This window comes from Equus caballus, chromosome 4, assembly GCF_041296265.1.
Source record: "Equus caballus isolate H_3958 breed thoroughbred chromosome 4, TB-T2T, whole genome shotgun sequence".
Classification (NCBI taxonomy): Eukaryota; Metazoa; Chordata; class Mammalia; order Perissodactyla; family Equidae; genus Equus; species Equus caballus.
The window spans coordinates 45,329,658-45,350,084 of NC_091687.1; the positions used below are offsets into that span (position 1 = coordinate 45,329,658).

At 40.7% G+C, this 20,427-nt stretch overlaps 1 protein-coding gene across 7 annotated transcripts in view; it reads right to left on the bottom strand.

The window, feature by feature from the left end:
* COL28A1 (collagen type XXVIII alpha 1 chain) overlaps nucleotides 1-20,427 on the bottom strand; it is a 179,014-nt gene that overhangs the window by 22,796 nt on the left and 135,791 nt on the right. For all 7 annotated transcript variants that reach the window (XM_070264503.1, XM_014739197.3, XM_070264504.1 and 4 more), the window contains 2 exons: nucleotides 658-726; nucleotides 9-89 (listed from right to left, as the gene is read on the bottom strand). In XM_070264503.1, coding sequence (XP_070120604.1) covers nucleotides 9-89; nucleotides 658-726 — 150 coding nt within the window. The remainder of the gene's footprint in view (nucleotides 1-8; nucleotides 90-657; nucleotides 727-20,427) is intronic.

A 20,427-nucleotide genomic window follows, 5' to 3' on the forward strand; every position in this document is an offset into this window, starting at 1 on the left:
CTTCTTGCCTGTTTTCCTGGAGATCCGGGCTCTCCAATTTCCCCTCTCTCGCCTTTCTTTCCCACATCGCCCCGTTCTCCATGCTCTCCCTTTATCATATAGTGAAAAGGTAAGTTGAGAATGTGAATAATAAAGCCAAATAATAATAAAGCCAAATTTTATTATTGGATTTATTTGCAACTAGTGTCTCTTGAAGACCTGGGGCTCCTGTTGATACAAATATACTATCAGAAAAAAAATGGGGGGCATTTTACTAACATCCCCCCGCCCCCCACAGGGTGTCATAATCTAATCATGATGGAACAGAGATCTCCAGATGAAATGACCTTGAAATACCATTGGATCAGTTCACTGCCTTCAGGAAGTTCAGCTAGTATATAATTTTATACCTGAGTTATCTGGTATCTTTTACATGGTATGTTGTAAGGATTTATTCCTTCATCAACTGGCTTTTGAGAATGAAGAAAACGAAATTTTTATAAAGTAAGCATGTTTGTAGTTAGGAAATGAAATGCATAGGATTCACTTTCAAATAGATTTTTTCCTCTGAGAGCTGTAAGGAGAAGAGTCACAAGTATATGAGAGCTCCTCCAAAGTTCAAGTTAAGCTATTGAGATCCTAAACCTAAGCATTTCTCAAAGGCCCCGTAATACTTACCTTCTGGCCAGGGAGGCCACGGCCTGTTGTGCCCTTTGGCCCTGGAAAACCTTGAGGTCCTTGCTCCCCCTGCACGTGATATGAGAAAGGGTTCCTGTAAATTTCTCAGGATAACTTGGGATAATCTCTGGGTCAGATATATGCTTGCAATTTCAAAACTGCATTATAGCAATATCTAAATTGGAGGGAAAATATATATGTCAGATGGACTCAATGCTTTGCTAGTCAAAGTTTAACTACTGAATCTTGGGTAGAAGTGAGGGAGCTGGTTTACAGCATTTGCCTATTTTGGTGGTATAAATACCCCCACCTTGGCTTATTTCACACTGTGAACACAATATCAACCAGTTCACAAATAACAAACAATTATTATATCATTTGTGATATTAATGGTGATTTTTATAATCTTCTCCATATTTTTCTATATTTTTTGACATGTTAAAAGCATGTATTATCTTAATAATGGAAGAAAAGAGGATATAAAACCATCTCTCCCCAGTTAATGCCAAGGAGTTGTTTATATAATTCCCCATACACTGTTAGTTCCATCTCTGATAACCTGTAGCAACATGAGTCTATTTATCTAAATTTACTACCTCCTTAATTTGAAAAATAAAAATGTTTTCATTTCAGGACTTGTTTTTAACTTTCCCCACCATGTCTTAACATCTCTCCTGCCCCCCGACTCCCATCCCAAACTCGCACAGGTTTAAAGGGTTTTCTTGATGTCGAGCACGTGGAACAGGAATAATCCCTAATGAGTATGCAATGTCACAGTACCGATGCTGCTTGGATCCTATACACAATCCCTGCTTAACTAGATCATTATTAGCAATGAGTCTGTGGCAAAACTTTGAAGGACCATGGGCTCCTGGGATTTGGTTTGCTTACCTTCAGCATCTTTCTCAAAGGTATCCTGACCACGCCCACTAGAATCACTGGTATGCTTAATAAAAACCTCAGACCGACTAAATGAGAATCAAGGACGGGGGCAGGGGTGATATATGCATTTTGCCATAGGCTTGCTGAGGCTTGAGAACCGCTACTCCAGAAGGCAGACGGGCTTTAGAAGGTCACTCCTGGAAAGGTTGCAGAGGCTTCCGTGGAGGCCTTTGTAACTTTGAGTGTCAGCATTCTTGCGCCCCCTTTCCCAGCTCATTGGCTTTCAAGCTTTTTTAAATCAACAGAACACTTTCTTTTTAAAAGTGTTATAATGAAACATTTCAGACATACAAAATTTATCCAGAAAAAGACAAACACTCACCTGTATACCACCACATAAAAAAATGAAATAGTGCAGTTTACCAGTGAAACTCCCGACGTACCCAATCCCATCCCCCAAGGAGAGAGGAAATCTCTCTCTGAAACTAATATTCATCATTCATATCCATGTTTTTATGCTTCAAATACATCTGTATATATTCTAAACCAATGCACAATATTGTTTTTAATATTTTAAACTTCAAATAAGTGATATATTTATGCATCCAATTTATATTTTAAATCTCAAAATTCTATATTTGAAATTTATCTGTGTACATACACGTAGTTCTAGTTGGTTAATTTTCTCTGCTATACAGTATTCCATTGAATAACTATACTACAATTTATCCATTATCCTAATGATGGACATTTAGGTTGTTTCCAATTTTTCCCTGTTACAAATAATGCTTCAATTAATACTCTTTTATATATTTTTGCACACATGCACACATCCCTGGGAGGGAACCTTTTCATTAAGACAAATCTTATACAGAATAGTACAAAACAGAATGAATACAAGTAGAGATTCTCTTATTTAAGTGAAGGGCTCAATTTTTCTTGCATCTATCCCTAGCTTCTCACAGCACGTTGGCTTGGCTGAACTTTTAGGTCATTTTTTTCATCTCTGCCATGTTGTATTTCTAAACAGATGGCAAGTATGGGGTTATAGTTTTGCCTCCTCGGTTCAATGCTAGAGGACTTAGAACAAGTTCCTTACAAGTCAGATTGCAGAGAACTCATTCACTGAACATATTTTTCACTCTAATGCCCAATACAGTGGGCCCACAGTGAACGTCTATGCAGTGTTGTGCATGGATGTCTCAGGCCTATCCGAGGAGACTCACCCATGAAGAACAAGTGCCCCCTCTATTAGCTGCTTAGTTGGTTAGAGGAGACAGGCAGGGATCATTGGTCTTCTTTATTCAGTTTACAGTCAAGAGAGAATAGTCTTTTCCAACCAGGAGACCTACTGGTATTGGGAGCCCCAGAACCCTGGATAGGGATTGGTGCCAATTAAATAAGCCCCAAACAGGAAATCAACACTAAGATTACAAGCTGGAGATTCAAGCAGAAGAAAGGAGGAGAAAAATCTTTTCTGTTTCCAAAGACTGCATTGCTAACTCTAGTGAGATGAAGAGAAATAGGTAGGAATGTGTATAACACAGACTGACCTCATTACACTTACTGAAAAACAGGCTGTACTAAGAGTGGACCTGTAGAGGAGACAGTGTCAAGATGGTGGTGTAGGCAGACTCTGAACTCACCTTCTCCCATGGACACAACAAATTTACAACTACTTTTGGAACAATTACCTCCTGAGAGGGAACTGAAAACTGGATAAAAAGAACCTCTACAACGAGGGACAGTGCTGATTGAGGTGGAAGTGGCAGAAATGCCTTTTGGAGAGAAAAAAGGCACCTTCCAGCTGCAGGACTTCATGGGAGGCAGGAGCAATCTTAAGGTACATAGCCTTCCCTGGAGGAGTGGGGGATCTGAGAGGGGGAGCATTGCCACAATAAGCAGCTTTTGGACTCATCACACTGAGACAAGTATCATAATATCTGGCTTTGCTGGCTGTTAACAATAAAAGGGAACACCCCTAGAAAAGCTATCATAAATAAGGGGAAAAGAAGCCTGCTCTTAAAGGGCCTATGCACAAATTCACCTGTTTCAGAAAACAACCTAAAATCATCAGAAAGAAAGGTATACTGTTTTTTGGTGAAAAGAGACTCACTTGATAGGCTCTGGGTGCATCTCAGTGAGAGGTGAGATCTCCCCAGGCTGAAACTACCTCCCCAGGGACTGAGACATTGGTGGCAGCTGTTATTGTGACCTAGTACAGGTGTGCCAACACAGACACTGGCAGATGCCATTGGAGTTCTTCTCCCAGCCTGCTAGCCCAGGCTGCACCCACTAGAGCATCAATTCAATCCAGCTCAGCCAGGGCAGACAGCCCCTAGGGACAGTTCTGTAGGGACTGGTCCCACCCAACGGCAAGCTCTCAGGCAACTTGTGGGCCCAAAGAGGCAGAGTACCAGGAATGTCTGCAGCCAGATGAGTGGGTCCGCCTCTGTGGAGAATGGCATGCATGAGGGGCAGGCCTGCATTGGTGGAGTGTGTGGGACCTCTGCAGTGGGGTGACTGGGTCTGCTTCAGTGGGTCAGAGCATGCACGTGGGGCAGAAGTGTGTTGATGGGTTGTGTGGCCTTGCAGGTGCTGGGGTTTGTCAGCTGCAGCAGACTTGTGCTTTTCAAAGAGCCACATAGGGGATCGGGCCCTACTTTCCAAAGCCTGAAACAACTGGGTGCTCTCATGCTTGGGACATGCCCCACTCTGCTTGGGGCCACTTGCAAACTTGAGAGAGCTGACAACAACCTTGCAGGCTGGATACCTACTGCAATTATAAGCCCTTGAGCCTAGCAACCAGCCACATGGGGGACCTACTCACTTAACAGAAAAACTGCAACAGGAATGTGCTATTAGACCTTGCAACCAACTATGAGGGGCTGCCCATGCCCAATAAAGTGACTGAAGGCTCCATAGCAGCCACACACAGCTGAGCACTACAACAAGCCAGCCAAGGGACAGCTAAGCCTCCCTGGGCACCTGCAGCAAGAGAAACCCTGCCACAAGAGAAGGACACATGTAGCCCACACAGGGGAGACTCCTGGAAAATTTAGAACTGGTGATGAGAGGGAAGCACACTGCTGGCCTCATAAGGCATCTCTTATACAAGGCCACCTCTCCAATATTGAGAGACAGCTGACCTACCTAATACGTAGATAAAAGCACAGAGAAAGAGGCAAACGAAGAGACAAAGGAATATGTTCCAAGTAAGGAAACAAAACAAAACCCCAGAAAAATAACTAAACAAAACAGAGATAAACAATCTATGAGATAAAGAGTACAAACTAATAGTCATAAGGATGCTCACTGATCTTGGGAGAAGAATGGATGAATTCAACAAGAACTTCAACAAAGAACTGGAAAATATAAAAAAAGAACCAATCAGAATTGAAGAATACAATACTGGAAATGAAAAATTCACTAGAGGGACACAATAGTAGAGTAGGTGATATAGAAGAACAGATTGGCAAGTTGGACAAAAGACTAGAGGAAATCACCCAAGATGAAAGGATAAAAGAAAAAAGAATTAAAAAGAACGAGGACAGTCTAAGGGACCTCTGGGACAACACCACGCACATTAACATCCATATTATAGGTGTCCCAGAAGGAGAAGAGAGAGACAAAGGGGCAGAGAATCTATTTGAAGAAATAAGGGCTGAAAACCTTCCTAACCTAAGGAAGGAAACAGACATCCAGGTACAGGAAGTACAGAGAGCACCAAACAAGATAAGCCCAAAGAGGCCCACACCAAGAAACATTATAATTAAAATGTCAAGAATTAAGGATAAAGAGAGAAAGGCAACAAATTACATACAAAGGAAACCCCATAAGGCTATCAGCTGACTTCTCAGCAGAAACCTTACAGACTAGAAGGCAGTGGCACCACATATTTAAAGTGCTGAAAAGAAAAAACCTATAGCCAAGAATACTCTATCCAGCAAAGTTATCATTCAGAATGGAAAGAGAGATAAAGAGTTTCCCAAACAAGCAAAAACTAAAGGAGTTTATCACCAAGAAATCATCATTACAAGAAATGCTAAAGGGACATATTAGAGTGGAAAAGAGAACACCACAAATAGGAAAAAGAAAATTATCAAAAGAAAAACCCAATAAAATCACTGGTAAAGGCAAATATACTGTAAATGTAGCAGATCAACCAGCTATGAAGATAATATGAAGGAAAAAAGACAAAAGTACTAAAATGATCTATTGCCATGATAAGAGGGTAACTAATACACATGCACAAAAAAAGAGGCTAAATATGATATCAAAAACACAAAATGTGGGAGGAGGGGAGTAAAAGAATAGAGCTTTTAGCAAGAGGTCAAAATAAAGAGACCATCAACTTAATATAGATTGCTATATACATAGGTTATTATATATAAACCTCATGGTAATCACAAACTAGAAACCTATAATAAATACCCAAAATATTAAGAGAAAGGAACTCAAATATAGTATTAAAGAAAGCTATCAAATCACAAGAGAAGAGAACAAGAGAAGAAGAAAGGAATAGAGAAGAACTATTAAAACACCCAGAAAAAAAGTAACAAAATGGCAATAAGTACATTCTTATCAATAGCTACTTTCAATATCAATGGACTAAATGCTTCAATCAAAAGGCATAGGGTGGCCGACTGGATAAAACAACAAAACCCATATATGTGCTGCATACGAGGCACATGTCAGACCTAAAGACAGTCACAAACTGAAAGTGAAGGGATGAAAAAAGATACTCCTTGCAAATGGCAATGAAAAGAAAGCTGGGATAGCAATACTTATATCAGGCAAAATAGACTTTCAAACATAAACTATAACAACAGACAAAGAAGAGCACTACATAATGATAAAGGGAATGATCCAACAAGAGGATGTAACACTTGTAAATATCTATGCACCCAACATAGGAGCACCTAAATATATAAAGCAATTATTAACAGACACAAAGGAGAAATAGAGTGCAACACAATAACAGTAGGGAACTTGAACACTCCACATACGCCAATGGATAGACCACCCAAACAGAAGATCTATAAGGAAACATGGGCCTTAAATAACACATTAGACCAGATGCACTTAGTAGATATATACAGAACATTCCATCTAAAAACCACAGAATACACATTCTTTTCAAATGCACATGCAACATTTTCCAGGGTTGATCACATATTAGGTCACAAAACAAGTCTCAATAAGTTTAAAAAGATTGAAATAATACCAAGTACCTTTTCTGACCACAACAGTATGAAAATAGGAATCAACTACAGCAAGAAAATAAGAAAAACCACAAATATGAGGAGATTAAACAAAACGCTACTGAACAATGATTGAGTCAATGAAAAAATCAAAGGAGAAATCAAAAAAAACCTGGAGACAAGTGAAAATGAAAATATGACATGCCAAAATTCATGAGATCAGCAAAAGTGATTCTAAGAGAAAGGTTTATACTAATACAGGCCTACCTCAAGAAACAAGAAAAATCTCGAATGAACAATCTAACAGTGCACCTAAAGGAAGTGGAAAAAGAAGAACAAACAAAGCCCAAAATCAGTAGAAGGAAGGAAATAATAAAAATCAGAGCAGAAATAAATGAAATAGAGACTAAAAAACAACAGAAAAAAATCAATGAAACTAAGAGTTGGTTCTTTGAAAAGAGAAACAAAATTAACAAACCTTTAGATAGACTCACCAAGAAATAAAGTTAGAAGGTTCAAATAAACAAAACCAGAAATGAAAGAGGAGAAATTACAATGGACACCTCAGAAATACAAAATATTCTAAGAGAATACTACAAAAAGCTATACGCCAACAAATGGATAATCTAGAGGAAATGCATAAATTCTTAGAATCATACAACCTTCCAAAACTGAATCAAGAAGAAATAGAGAATTTGAATAGACAAATCACCAGTAAGGAGAACGAAACAGTAATCAAAAACTTCCCAAAAAATAAAAGTCCAGGACCAGACAGTTTCCCTGTTGAATTCTACCAAACATTCAAAGAAGACTTAATATCTATTCTTCTCAGACTCTTCCACAAAATTGAAGAGGAGAGGAAACTTCCTAACTCATTCTACAAAGCCAACATTACCCTGATACCAAAACCAGAGAAGGACAACACAAAAAAAGAAAATTACAGGCCAATACCACTGATGAACAACGATGCAAAAATCCTCAAAAAATACTAGCAAACTGAATACAATAATGCATTAAAAAGATCATACACCATGATCAAGTGGTATTTATTCCAGGGATGCAGGAATGGTTCAACATCTGCATTAGCAAAATAAAGAATAAAAATCATATGATCATCTCAATAGATGCAGAGAAAGCATTTGACAAGATATAGCATCCATTTATGATAAAGACTCTGAATAAACTGCATATAGAAGGAAAGTACCTCAACATAATAAAGGCCATATATGGCCAACCCACAGCTAATATCATTCTCGATGGAGAAAAACTGAAAGCTATCCCTCTAAGAACAAGAACCAGACAAAGATGCCCCCTTTCACCACTCTTACTTAACATAGTATTGGAAGTCCTAGGCCAAGAAATCAGGCAAGAAAAAGAAATGAAAGTGGTCCAAATCAGAAAGAAAGAAGTGAAACTCTCACTATTTACAGATGATATGACTTTATATCTAGAAAACCATAAGAATCCACCAAAAAACTTTTAGAAATAATAAATAAATACAGTAAAGTTGCAGAATATAAAACCAACGTACAAAAATCAGTTGATTTTCCATATATTAACAACAAAGTAGCAGGAAGAGAAATTAATAATTCAATCACATTTACAATTGCAACAAAAAGAATAAAATATCTAGGAATAAACTTATCCAAACAGATGAAAGACCTGTATGCTGAAAACTATAAAACACTGTTGAAAGAAATTTAAGACACAAAGAAATGGAAAAATAATCTGTGTTCTTTGATTGGAAGAATTAGCACAGTTAAAATGTCCACACTTCCTAAAGCAATCTACAGATTCAATGCAATCCCTATCAAAGTTCCAACAACATTTTTCACAGAAATAGAACAAAGAAACCTAAAATTTATATGGAACAACAAAAGACCTCAAACAGCCAAAAGAATCCTGAAAAGCAGAATAAAGCTGGAGGTATTTCAAAATATTACTCCCTGGGGCCGGTCTTGTGGCTGAGTGGTTTGGTTCGCGTGCTCCGCTGCAGGCAGCCCAGGGTTTCGTCATTCGAGTCCTGGGCGCGGACATGGCACCGCTCACAGAGCCACACTGAGGCAGCATCCCACATACCACAACTAGAAGGACCCACAACTAAGAATACACAACTATGGACCTGGGGGATTTGGGGAGAAAAAGGAAAAAAAAAATATTACTCCCTGATTTCAAAATATACACTGAAACTGTAGTAATCAAAACAGCATGGTATTGGCACAAAAATAGACACACAAATCAATGGAACAGAATCAAGAGCCCAGAAATAAACCCACACATCTATGGACAACTAATTGTTGACAAGAGAGCCAAGAACATACAATGGAGAAAAGAAAGTCTCTTCAATAAATGATGTTGGGAAAACCAGACAGGCACATGCAAAATAATGAAAGTAGACCATTATCTTACACAATACACAAAAAATAACTCAAAATGGATTAAAGACTTGAATGTAAGACATGAAACTTCTAGAAAAAAAATAGGCAGTACACTCTTTGACATCAGTCTTAGTAGCATATTTTCAAGTACTATGTCTGACCAGGCAAGGGATACAATAGAAAAAATAAACAAATGGGACTGCATCAAACTAAAAAGCTTCTGCATGCAAAGGAAACCACCAACAAACTGAAAAGACAACCTAACAATTTAGGGAAGATATTTGCAAACCATATATCTGTTAAGGGGTTAATATCCAAAATATATAAGGAACTCATATATCTCAACAACAAAAAAACTAACAACCCACTTAAAAAGTGGGTAAAAGATCTGAACAGACTATTTTCCAAAGAAGATACACAGATGGCCAACAGACACATGAAAAGATGTTCAACATCACTAATTATTGGGGAAATGCAAATCAAAACTACAATGAGATATCACCTCACACCCATCACAATGTCCTTATTAACAAGACAGGAAATAAGAAGTGTTGGAGAGGATGTGGAGAAAAGGGAACCCTCATATACTGCTGGTGGGAGTGCAAACTGGTACAGCCACTATGGAAAACAGTATGGAGGTTCCTCAAAAAATTCAGAATAGATCTACCATATGATCCAGCTATTCCAGTGCCAGGTATTTATCCAAAGAACATGAAAACACGAATGCCTAAGGATACATGCACCTCTCTGTTCATTGCAGCCTTATTATCAATAGCCAAGACTTGGAAGCAATCTAAGTGCCCATCAAGGGACAAATGGATAAGGAAGATGTGGTATATATACACAATGGAATATACTCAGCCATAAAAAGGGTAAAATCTTGCCATTTGGGACAACATGGATAGACATTGAGGATATTACGCTAAGCAAAATAAGTCAGAGGGAGAAAGTCAAATACCATATGATCTCACTCATAAATAGAAGATTAAAACAATAACAAACAATCACATAGAGACAGAGACTGGATCAGTGATTACCAGAGGGGAAGGTGGGAGGTAGGAGAACAAAAGGGGTGATCAGGCATATGTGTACGGTGATGGATTGTAATTAGTCTTTGGGTGGTGAACATGATGTAATTTACACAGAAATCAAAATATAACGATGTTCACTCAAAATTTGTATAAATGTTACAAACCAAAGTTACCACAATTCAAATAAGAAAGAGTGGATCTTTAGCCTCATCTTGAATATGAAGGATAGAAGTGTCTGCCTATGTAAAGACTAGGTGGTCAGACCACAGAGTGATATGAAGGACAGTGGGAAGATACCTGCCTGAGATTATGCCATTCTCTATTATAATTTAAAAGAAAAGAAAAACCAAAAATTATAAGAAAGCTTTCCTCTTAAGGAAGATGTATCAGCAAATGACACTTTAGCGTAAATTAGTTTTCTCAGATTTTTTTTGTGGAGGTGAATGAGGATGTCTTCATTCAACCAGGTACCTGGTTGAAAGGTAGTTTTGGCTTGTCAAGGAGATGCTTGAGACCACTGGTACCTGAATCGGAGGTCAGATGGGTTCCTAGCCAAGTGTAAGAGACATGAAAGGTTCATGGGAGAACACTAACAGGAAATCTATAGTTGGCTTTGTCCCAACCTCAAAGGACGGAACAGTGTGAAAAACAAAGGAGTTGGGACTGCAGTGCAATGGTGAATTATCACTGGGAATTACATATTTAGACAAGGTGGGTCCAGAAAGAACTTTCTGACAACTATTCAAAATTATTTCTTTTACAACCTTTCAGATTTCCATAGCAGCTATTATAGAAGATCTCCAATAAATACTTACGACTAACTAGCTGCCTTTAAGAAATGACACAATTTCCTAGCAAAGTTAAAGGCTTCAGTGGCTTCATTGCCATGCCCTGAGGAAAAACCTTAGAGGAGCCAATTATCATGTTAGGATCAGCTCCATGTTCAGGAATTTATTTTGCATTACTTCACAATATAGGCATTTTATATATAATTGTTAACACTATAGCTATTCCAGGCAGCTGGTTTTCCCTATAACAAAGGTAATGCTTTTCTTTTTAATCACCAGTTTCTCTTCAAAATACTTGAAAGCTTCCTATAACTTTGAGAGTAGACTATCTGGCTAAAAGCCTTTAGCAAGTAAGTCCGTGCCTTAGCTTGGCAGATGTGAATGCTGTCTGATCAGATTTTTCCCCTTTAAGTCTCAGGAAAATGATAGACAATTATTTCAGCATGGGTCAGAGGCAACTGCAGGAAAGAACCTGTCTATTGGTAGGTATAATTAAATCCAAATTTCAAACCCAGCTTCTTAACCACTATATCTACTCTTAGATCTGCCCTGCTAAAGATGTGATCGTTTTCATTTTTCAGATGATTGCTTACTCTATGGAAGAGAAATTTCTGAGGATGATACACAGCTACCTGACTATTTTAATAGTTTTGTGGGGCTTTTTGGCATTACTGCTATGTCAGGAAACTACAGTTTTTCTTTCCAAATGTTTTCTCAGTAAGGTGCAGTAAGAAAAAAAATCAAATTCATAGATGATCAAAAAATATAAAATGGATGCCTGACTTCCACTTAGGATGTAGGAAACTAGAAAAGGCTGCTTTCATTCATAAAGGAACAACAAAAGATGCTAACTAATCTATGAAATCACAACGTTCCTTGAATCCATCATACAGCTGTGATGCAGGGCAACCAGCTAACTCAAAATCCAAGGAAACATACGGTCCTCCAGAGAGACAGGGCAGGGGCACTGAGCTGCTGGAGACGCCAGATGTCGTACAAGCTGGTAAGAAGAACGCAGCCAAAATTCTTAAGAAATTGCTAAAGATTGAGAGTGAGCTAGTGTGAGAGAACAGCACTGCTAGGAGGTTGAGGCACAAGGGGAATTCACACCCACTCACAGGCTCTTCAAGAAACACTGGGGACAGGGCGAGTCCCAGAACGTCCCTAGTAGTGCAGGCCGAGGGGAGGGAGGCAGCAGTCCCACAGGGAAAGGCATGAAGCCTCCTGTGGGTCAAAAATCTGAAGCTGCTAGGGGAAGTACAGCCGACAACGGTAACTTCAGGGCACAGACGACGACCCATCGCATCTGGGGGAAAGAAACAGAAGACCTGCAGGCATGACTCCTGGGCCAGACCTTCAGAGACGTCATCCTGCTTGGGGAGCTTCAGAAACCATCCTCAGCCCAGACATTAGAGGCCTCCTACGTGTTTGCTGTAACTCATAGAACGGTACACATATAAGGATGAATTTTTCTGTATATAAATAATCCTTTACTAAAGAATGAAAAAATTTCTTTTAAAAATTAAAAAGAATTAATGAAACACTTGTCAAAATGAATAAGGTCTATAGAGTAAATAGAGTATCAATGATAATTCTCTGATGTTTATCATTTTACTATGTTATGTAAGAGAATATGTTTGGACAAAAATTACTGAAGTATTTGGGGGTAAAGGGATATTGTATATGCAACTTACTCTCAAGTGCTTAAGACAAACACAGAGGCTGATAAAGCAAATGCGGTAATGTCAATATTTAGGGAATCTGGACAAAGGATTATGGGAATTAGTTCTTTGTACTATCTTTGCAGCTTTTTTATAAGTCTGAAACTATTTCACAATAAAAGTTAAAATAATATATGAAGTGAATGAATGAATGCACTAAATGGTGGCATAAATGTACCATCTATCAGTGCGATAGGAGTTGAAGCGTATGAGCACACAGGTACTTTACTCCCTGAAGTTTGGGAACCCAGAGGCTAAAAGAACCAAGAGAACGAAAGCAAAGCCACAGCTGTGGATTTCACCCCACCCAGAGACAACCTCTGCTCTCCGAATTCGGGAGGACTGCAGGCTACCGGAAACCCGTTTCCCCAAGACGTACATTCATACCAACTTCAGTGCAACGTTTTAAACCGGCAGTAGCTTGTCCCACTTGGACACAGCCTATTTATAAGCCTGATGTTCGTCATCTCCCAGCACACCATGACTTTATCTGCGTAGGGATGATGTAAATGCTAACAGAAAAAGTGGGATCCAGTTGCACAGCAAGAAAGGCAGCCCCCAGCTACCACTTTCCCTTCCTGCTCGAGTTAATGCCTCCGAAGTTTCCTCTACCATCTCACAGGTAATAATGGAGACAGTGATTTAGAACTTAGAGATATTTATTTCACATTTACAAAAAAGTATTTGGAAGTTGACTACTGGGGCCGAGCGGGAGGGGGCGGAATTTTAGATTGTTCTGGGATTTCAGCACTTGCTCATTGCCTCAGACTGAAATGTGAAAGAGAAAAAACCCAGCTATGATACCTAAGTGGGATGTTGGCCCAAATCCAGGCTCACTTCAGTGAAAACACTTAACCATTTTATCTTTACACCATTTTCATTTTACTGTTGAACTACTTTTTTCCTTCTCAATTTCCGTTTCTTGCTAAAAGAAAAAGAGCTAAAGTCAATAATTATAAAAGGAATCCAATCCCCAGTGTTTCCAGCTCAACTAGAAGCTTGGATTTCTCCTCCGTCAAGATTTGTGGTCCTATTTGAGAAACTGCAGAGGCCTGTTACATACTGAAAACAAAGGCAACCTCTGGCTAACCTTCAGTCATAGATCAACTGGAACATTCTAGGTTAAGAGCACTTGCTGTAGAAGCTATGGGAAGAGGAAGCATTTTACTTTTGTACCTAGTTTTCTTTGCTGGGATGCAATCATGCAACCATGTTAAAAGTCTAAACCCATCTCCATCACTTTATAGTGGCCCCCAAAACATGCTAGAATAAATCAATTTATCATTCTTCCCTCTGCCTCTCTTCTTGTTTGCCTTTCCCCCTTTCTGATGGTGATTAGAGTATTGCTAATTAAGAACCAGGGGAATTGTAAATTTTGAAAGTGGAGAGTAAAAGCTTATTCAAGTGGCCTTCTGCCAACTTCAAGAAAGAAGCCAGTATTGTATTAAGATGTTGACTTAGTGGGTAAATGGCCGAGTTAGCAAGACGTGCTGACCTGCCTAAATAGTCATCTAGTATTTGACCTGGAATCAGGAACCACTCTGTATTGAAAGGGATTATTTTCTTATGCTTTGTGGGCACAGGTAGTTCACTTTAGAAGGAAAATAATATCTTCCTGGTGGCCTGTGGAGTACATATGGAGTGCATGTAGATAGAAGGCAGTTATCCAGAGACCCCTAGCACAACCCAATGGTCTGGCGTTGTGGCATTTATCTCCTTCTCCCTGAAGTTCTGATCATAACAATCTCCTGCTGTAACTAGTAGCTGCCATTTATTAGGTGCCTATGTGTGAAGGACAGAGCTAGGTAGTAATGGAGTTAGGCGTATTCTTATTTAATTTCTGTAATAACCCTGGGAGCACTATATAAATGATAAAACCGAAGCTTCTGCAATTCTTCCATGTCACTTCTAATTGTTATCTGATTTCACAGCAGTGCTTGGAATAGTAATTCTCTCTCAAATGCGAAGCTGACAGTTCTTCCAAAGGCTCTGCTGATTTTCATTGCTCAGTTCTGTCTTGGGATAGAGTAGAAGCCAGGCAGTTTCCCCACCTCTAACCTAAAAATCAAGAGCTTCCGGTTTCTTAAAATCCTTTTCTTTTTGGAACTGAATTCCTCTAACTTAATGTCCCATTTTGATATGTCAACATTTTCTAATGGAGACTAAGACAGCCTAATGCTTGGTCAACAAAGCAGCCCATTTGGTTAGGAAAAGAATCAATGAGTAAGTTACTTGTTATCAGGGGAGCCAAAAGCTGGAGGGTAGCCCTGGCTCACCTGGTACCTGGCAAGAATACAGCCCTAAAGGGGCTTAACGGAACAACAATATGGCTTTATTATATTTTATTTCCATTCAAATGGTGATCTGGTCCCATTGTGCCCAGTGAGAGTCAGGGAAATAGTTTGCTTTTTACAGATTCAGGGGCTGATTTTGAGTCTGTTGCTAAAAACAGTTTAATACTTGCACCATTTCTTCCTCTCTTCCTCTCCAGGGCCTCAAAGCAGGGTCTTTTTTAATAACCCAAGAACCATCAGCCATGTACAGCAAGGCTTTTCAAAACAGCTCCTCTGGAAACTTCCACAGGCTAGGCCAAAATGCTGATGAAATTAATATTGATGGCTCTATTCATTTCCTATTGCTGCTGTAACGAATTATCACAAATTTAGTGGCTTAAAAAAACATAAATTTGTTCTCTTACTATTCTGGAAGTCAGAAGTGCAAAATCAGTTTCACTGGGCTACAATGAACATATTGGCAGGGCTGGTTTCCCCTGGAGGCTCTGAGGGGAGCATCTGCTTCCTTGACAACTTTTTCAGCTTCTAGTGGTCACTTGCGTTCTTTAGCTTGTAGCCCCTTCCTCCACCTTCCTCCACCCCATCATTCCTGTTTCCATCATCACATCAGCTCTTCCATAGTCTATTCTCCTACTGCTTCCCTCTTATGAGGACCCTCATGATTACATTTAGGGCTCACTCAGATAATCCAGGATAATCTCCCAATCTCAAAATGCTTAACTTAATTACATCTACAGAGTTCTTTGTGCAATATAACGTAATATCACAAATTCTGGGGATTAGGACACGGACATCTTTGGGGACCATTATTCAGTCTACCACAGTGGCTTTTCCCCTATTCATGCAAAAATTAACATAATTGTTATAGTTTCTGTAATTTACCTTAATATACTTCAGTTTAGACAGAATCATGAATATGTGTATGTACAAATTAATTTTATTTACACTCTAGGTGTGCTGAGTTAACATTTGAAATACCATAATCAATACTCCAAGCTTCAAAGACACATGCTTCAACTATTACTCAATGAATTTGCTCCAGCAGGATAATGGATACAATTTATCCTTGGGGAAACAAGGGGTATTCAAGACATGTGGTAGCTGGAAATGCCGTGCTGGTACCTCACCCCTTGCATGAATAGGGTATAAGAGCCAAGTGAGCCCACCTGCTAAATACTTGTGGTAGAGCACCGTAGCTCCAGCACTCATTCAGAAGTGCCTTCTACCCTCATCCCATAATGAAGGCTCCCTTCACCTGATCTGACTGAAAGGTTAATTGGTCCTGTCATGAGAACATTGTCGGAATTGCCTCAGAGTGATCATTTTATGCAAAGTGCTTGTCAAAGTGCTTAAAAAGACAGAGAATTGGAACTTGGACTATGCTTTCAGTACATGTTTTTGTGCCTTCTTGTTAATAAGTAGCTGAACATAGGGTAGAATTCTGTCTGAAACTTGCTTTAACTGAAACGTGCCACCTGAGAGCGAGGTTGTCCAGGAGGAAGCAGGTAACTCCTACCAACTTCTAACCCTCAGGGGCTACCGGGAGTCATCAAAAAGAATCTGACCAATATTTAAATGTCCAAATTGGCTCGCAACAGTCATAGCCAAATGTGCTCAATTTGGGCATATTCCTCCCCAATCATTTTTCTTAAACTTTTAGTCCCTGCTTCCATTTTCCGTTTATATCTACTAGCAGATGTTAAGGTGACTGAACAATTAGCACATGAGTATTTACAGATAACCTCAGCAACAGCCAGGCCACTTAACTGGACAGTGTGATTGCTTTGTGGATACGTGGCCTCACTGTTATGATTTTCTATCCAATCCACAGACTTTAGTTCCGTTTTCTGATAATAAAATTGTTCTTAGTATAAATGCTAGAATTAAATACATTGATAGGTCATAATGTAAACATCATCGTGGCTTCAAGGGGCTTTATTAGCTGGACTCAGTTGCATACGCTAACTTCTTCTGCCTAAATAGCCTTCTGTAAAACCTGTTGAATTTCATGAAAATCTTGCATGATGTTTGAAGATACTTGCAGCACAGATGACAAATACGCAGAGGCAGGGTCAGCTTTACGGCAGTTCCTCTGCCGGAGACAGGGCATTCTGGAACGCTCCCTTTGCTGGCCATCTGCACAATGCAGCCTCCCGGCTTTCCTTCCGAGTTTCTAGTGGTTTGTTTCTTTAGTTGTTGGTTTGTCTTTCACAACTCCAATGTGTCGCTGGTGCTCTCTGTGACCTCAAGGTAGATGTCTGCCATGGTCCCTTATTGTACTTTTGTACCATCCTTAGCCCTCTTGTCCACATCCATGACATTAGTGGTGACCCTATAGGGAAAATCCCTGATTCTTTAATCACTAGTCTCACCCCAGTCTCTAAGCTCCAGGCCTCTTTATCTGTTTTCTAGATCTTTCCACTTGCTAGCCATTTCAGAACTAAATCCATCATATACAGAATCCCACTCAGCCACATCTGCTTTGCTTCCAGGCTTTCCCTCCTTCATTCACCCCCTAGTCTCCCAAGCTTGGGACTCCGTTTGTGTTCTGGCTTTCTCTGTCTTCCCTGAACACCCTCATCGTATGTGTGGGCAAGTCCCAGCCCACCAAAAACATCCAGGAAGTCTTCCCTGACCTGCCCTTACCTGAGCCGAGTGTAAGACCCCCATATCAACCACACCTCTCTTGTAGCATGTGTCTCATCACAGGTTTGGACGCTCCCATCCTTTCTGTCCTACTTATCTTAAACTCCCTAAATAGAGGCACTTTATCTTACTTGTCTGTTTACCTTCTGTGGCACCCCATAAAATTCATTTTAGACTTCTGGGCTCCAGAACTGCAAAAGAATACATTAGTGTCATATTAAGCCACTAACTTATTGGTAATTTGTTACAGCAGCCACAGGAAACTAACACAGATACTAATGTTATCATTTCTCCCACTTTTAGCAGATCAGACCACAACACAGAGCATTTTGCATTAAATTATCAAAAAATAATTTGGCTCAGAAATCATCAGTATTTCAAGTGTCATAAAGTGAAAATTAAAACATTAAAATGAGGAGGCTGTGGGAAGATCCAAGATGGCGCCGTAAGTAGTCCTCTTTGTCTCTCCCCCTTCGAGTCTACAATTATTTGGACACTTATCGCTTGGCAAAGGATATCCAGACAGCATCTCAGGACGTCTGAGAGACCCACACGACTATACATCTGAAGGCGGATGGACTTTCCTCCGGGAGGATGTGGAAATAGGTGAAAACTCTCCGACCCCGACGAGCAGCCTAGTACCCGCAAGCGGCTTTCTTCCAACGGACGCCCCCAGAGGATCTACACACATCTAGGGCAGGAGCGAGCACACAACAGAGGAGCGACGGTGGAAACAGGTGACCAGAACCCTACCTAAACCCCCCGCAATTACTCCTAAACGCAGAGGGAAACTTTGGAGTTGCACACCTGAGCCCGCGGGGAGAGTCTCTCCCCGCCATTGACGGGGAGAACACGCCTGGTGCTCGCGGTGCCCGGAGGGTCCCAGAGAGAGTCGCTGAGGGTACGGAGGTCTCCCAGCTGCCGGTGCCCGCCCCGTGGGACTAGGGATTGCCGGAGATCTCGGAGATGACCAGGGCTGGGGGAAGTTTCAAAGGCCGGCTCTGCGACCCGGACGGGAAGCGCCGAAGTTCTGCCCGGGCAACAGACAAAACTCTCTGTCTGCCATTAGCAGAGGGGCCACGCCGAGCATTCACGGCTCCGGGAGAGGCCCGGAGAGAATCCCAGAGGGCGGGGCGACCCCCAGCTGCCGTTGCCCGCCCCGTGGGTCTAGGGATAGCCAGAGATCTCGGAGAGGACTGGGGCTGGGGGGAGTTCCAGAGACCCAGCTTCGTAGCCTAGGGGGAAACCCTACAGGCTCACAGCAGCCTTAGGGAAAGCCTCTGCACAGCACCAGTAGAAGGCACCCAGCCACCAGCCACAAGGCTGGAAGACCCCAGGGCAAAAGCAGCATAGCTAGGTGAACTAACCACAGACTGTAGAAGATGCCAATAGCTCTCCTATGACCCATAGAGGACAAGTGAGATTTTGTGGGTGCCGACAGCAACGGAGCGACAAATATAAGTGATCCCACCCCTGGCCGCTGGAAAAGCCCATAACACCATTGCAGACCCCAAGGAGAGAGCACATCTAGGTGGGCTGCAACGGTAGGCACCAGCAGCCTGAAGCCCCCCTGTGACGGCCCCCACAGCAGAGGAGGGAATCCAAAGGGCCACTGTGGCTACGAGGAGGGGCCCAGGCCCAGTTAGCAACTGCGGACAGGGTTCCTGGTTGGTGCAGTATAAACAGCTGCTCCCCCACCGCAGCAGCTGAAACAAGTGAAAGGAGTGACTAAACTCTATCTCCATGCAGAGGCACAAATCAACAACATCTAGCAATATGAAAAAATACATTAAATCTCCAGAACAGAAAGAAAGTAACAAATACACAGAAAACAATCCCAAAGAAAATGAGATATATAACCTAAATGATGATGACTTCAAAACAGCCATCATTAAAATTCTCAATGAGTTAAGAGAGAGTTCTGACCGTCAACTCAACGAGTTCAGGAGCTATGTCACAAAAGAGTTTGATACGATAAAGAAGAACCAAACAGAACTATTGGAAATGAAGAACACAATAGAGGAGATTAAGAAAAATCTAGATGCTCTGAACAGTAGGGCCGATAATATGGAGGAAAGAATTAGCAATTTGGAAGATGGCAATATAGAATTGCTGCAGGCAGAGGAGGAGAGAGAAGCAAGACTAAAAAGAAATGAGGAAACTCTCCGAGAATTATCAGACACAATTAGGAGATGCAACGTAAGGATTATAGGTATACCAGAGGGAGAAGAGAAGGAGAAAGGGGCAGAAAGCCTATTCAAAGAAATAATGGCTGAGAACTTCCCAAATCTGGTGAGGGAGATGGATCTTCAGGTGACAGAAGCCAATAGATCTCCAAACTTTATCAATGCAAGAAGACCAACTCCACGCCATATAGTAGTGAAGCTAGCAAAAGTCAACGACAAGGAGAAAATACTAAGAACAGCCAGGCAAAAGAAACTAACCTACAAAGGAACCCCCATCAGGCTATCAGCAGATTTCTCAGCAGAAACTTTACAGGCTAGAAGAGAGTGGAATGATATATTCAAAAATCTGAAGGACAAAAATCTACAGCTGAGAATTCTCTACCCAGCGAAAAGATCCTTCAAATACGATGGAGAAATAAAAACTTTCGCAGATAGACAAAAATTAAGGGAGTTCATTGCCACAAAACCTCCTCTTCAGGAAATCCTCAGGAAAACCCTCATTCCTGAAAAATCCAAAAAAGGAAAGGGGCTACAAAACCAAGAGCAGAGGAGATAAGTAGAAGGACAACAACAGAGAGTAGCAGCTCTACATCAGAACAGATTAAACCATGGGACGAGAAACAAAGGAAACTGAAGAAAA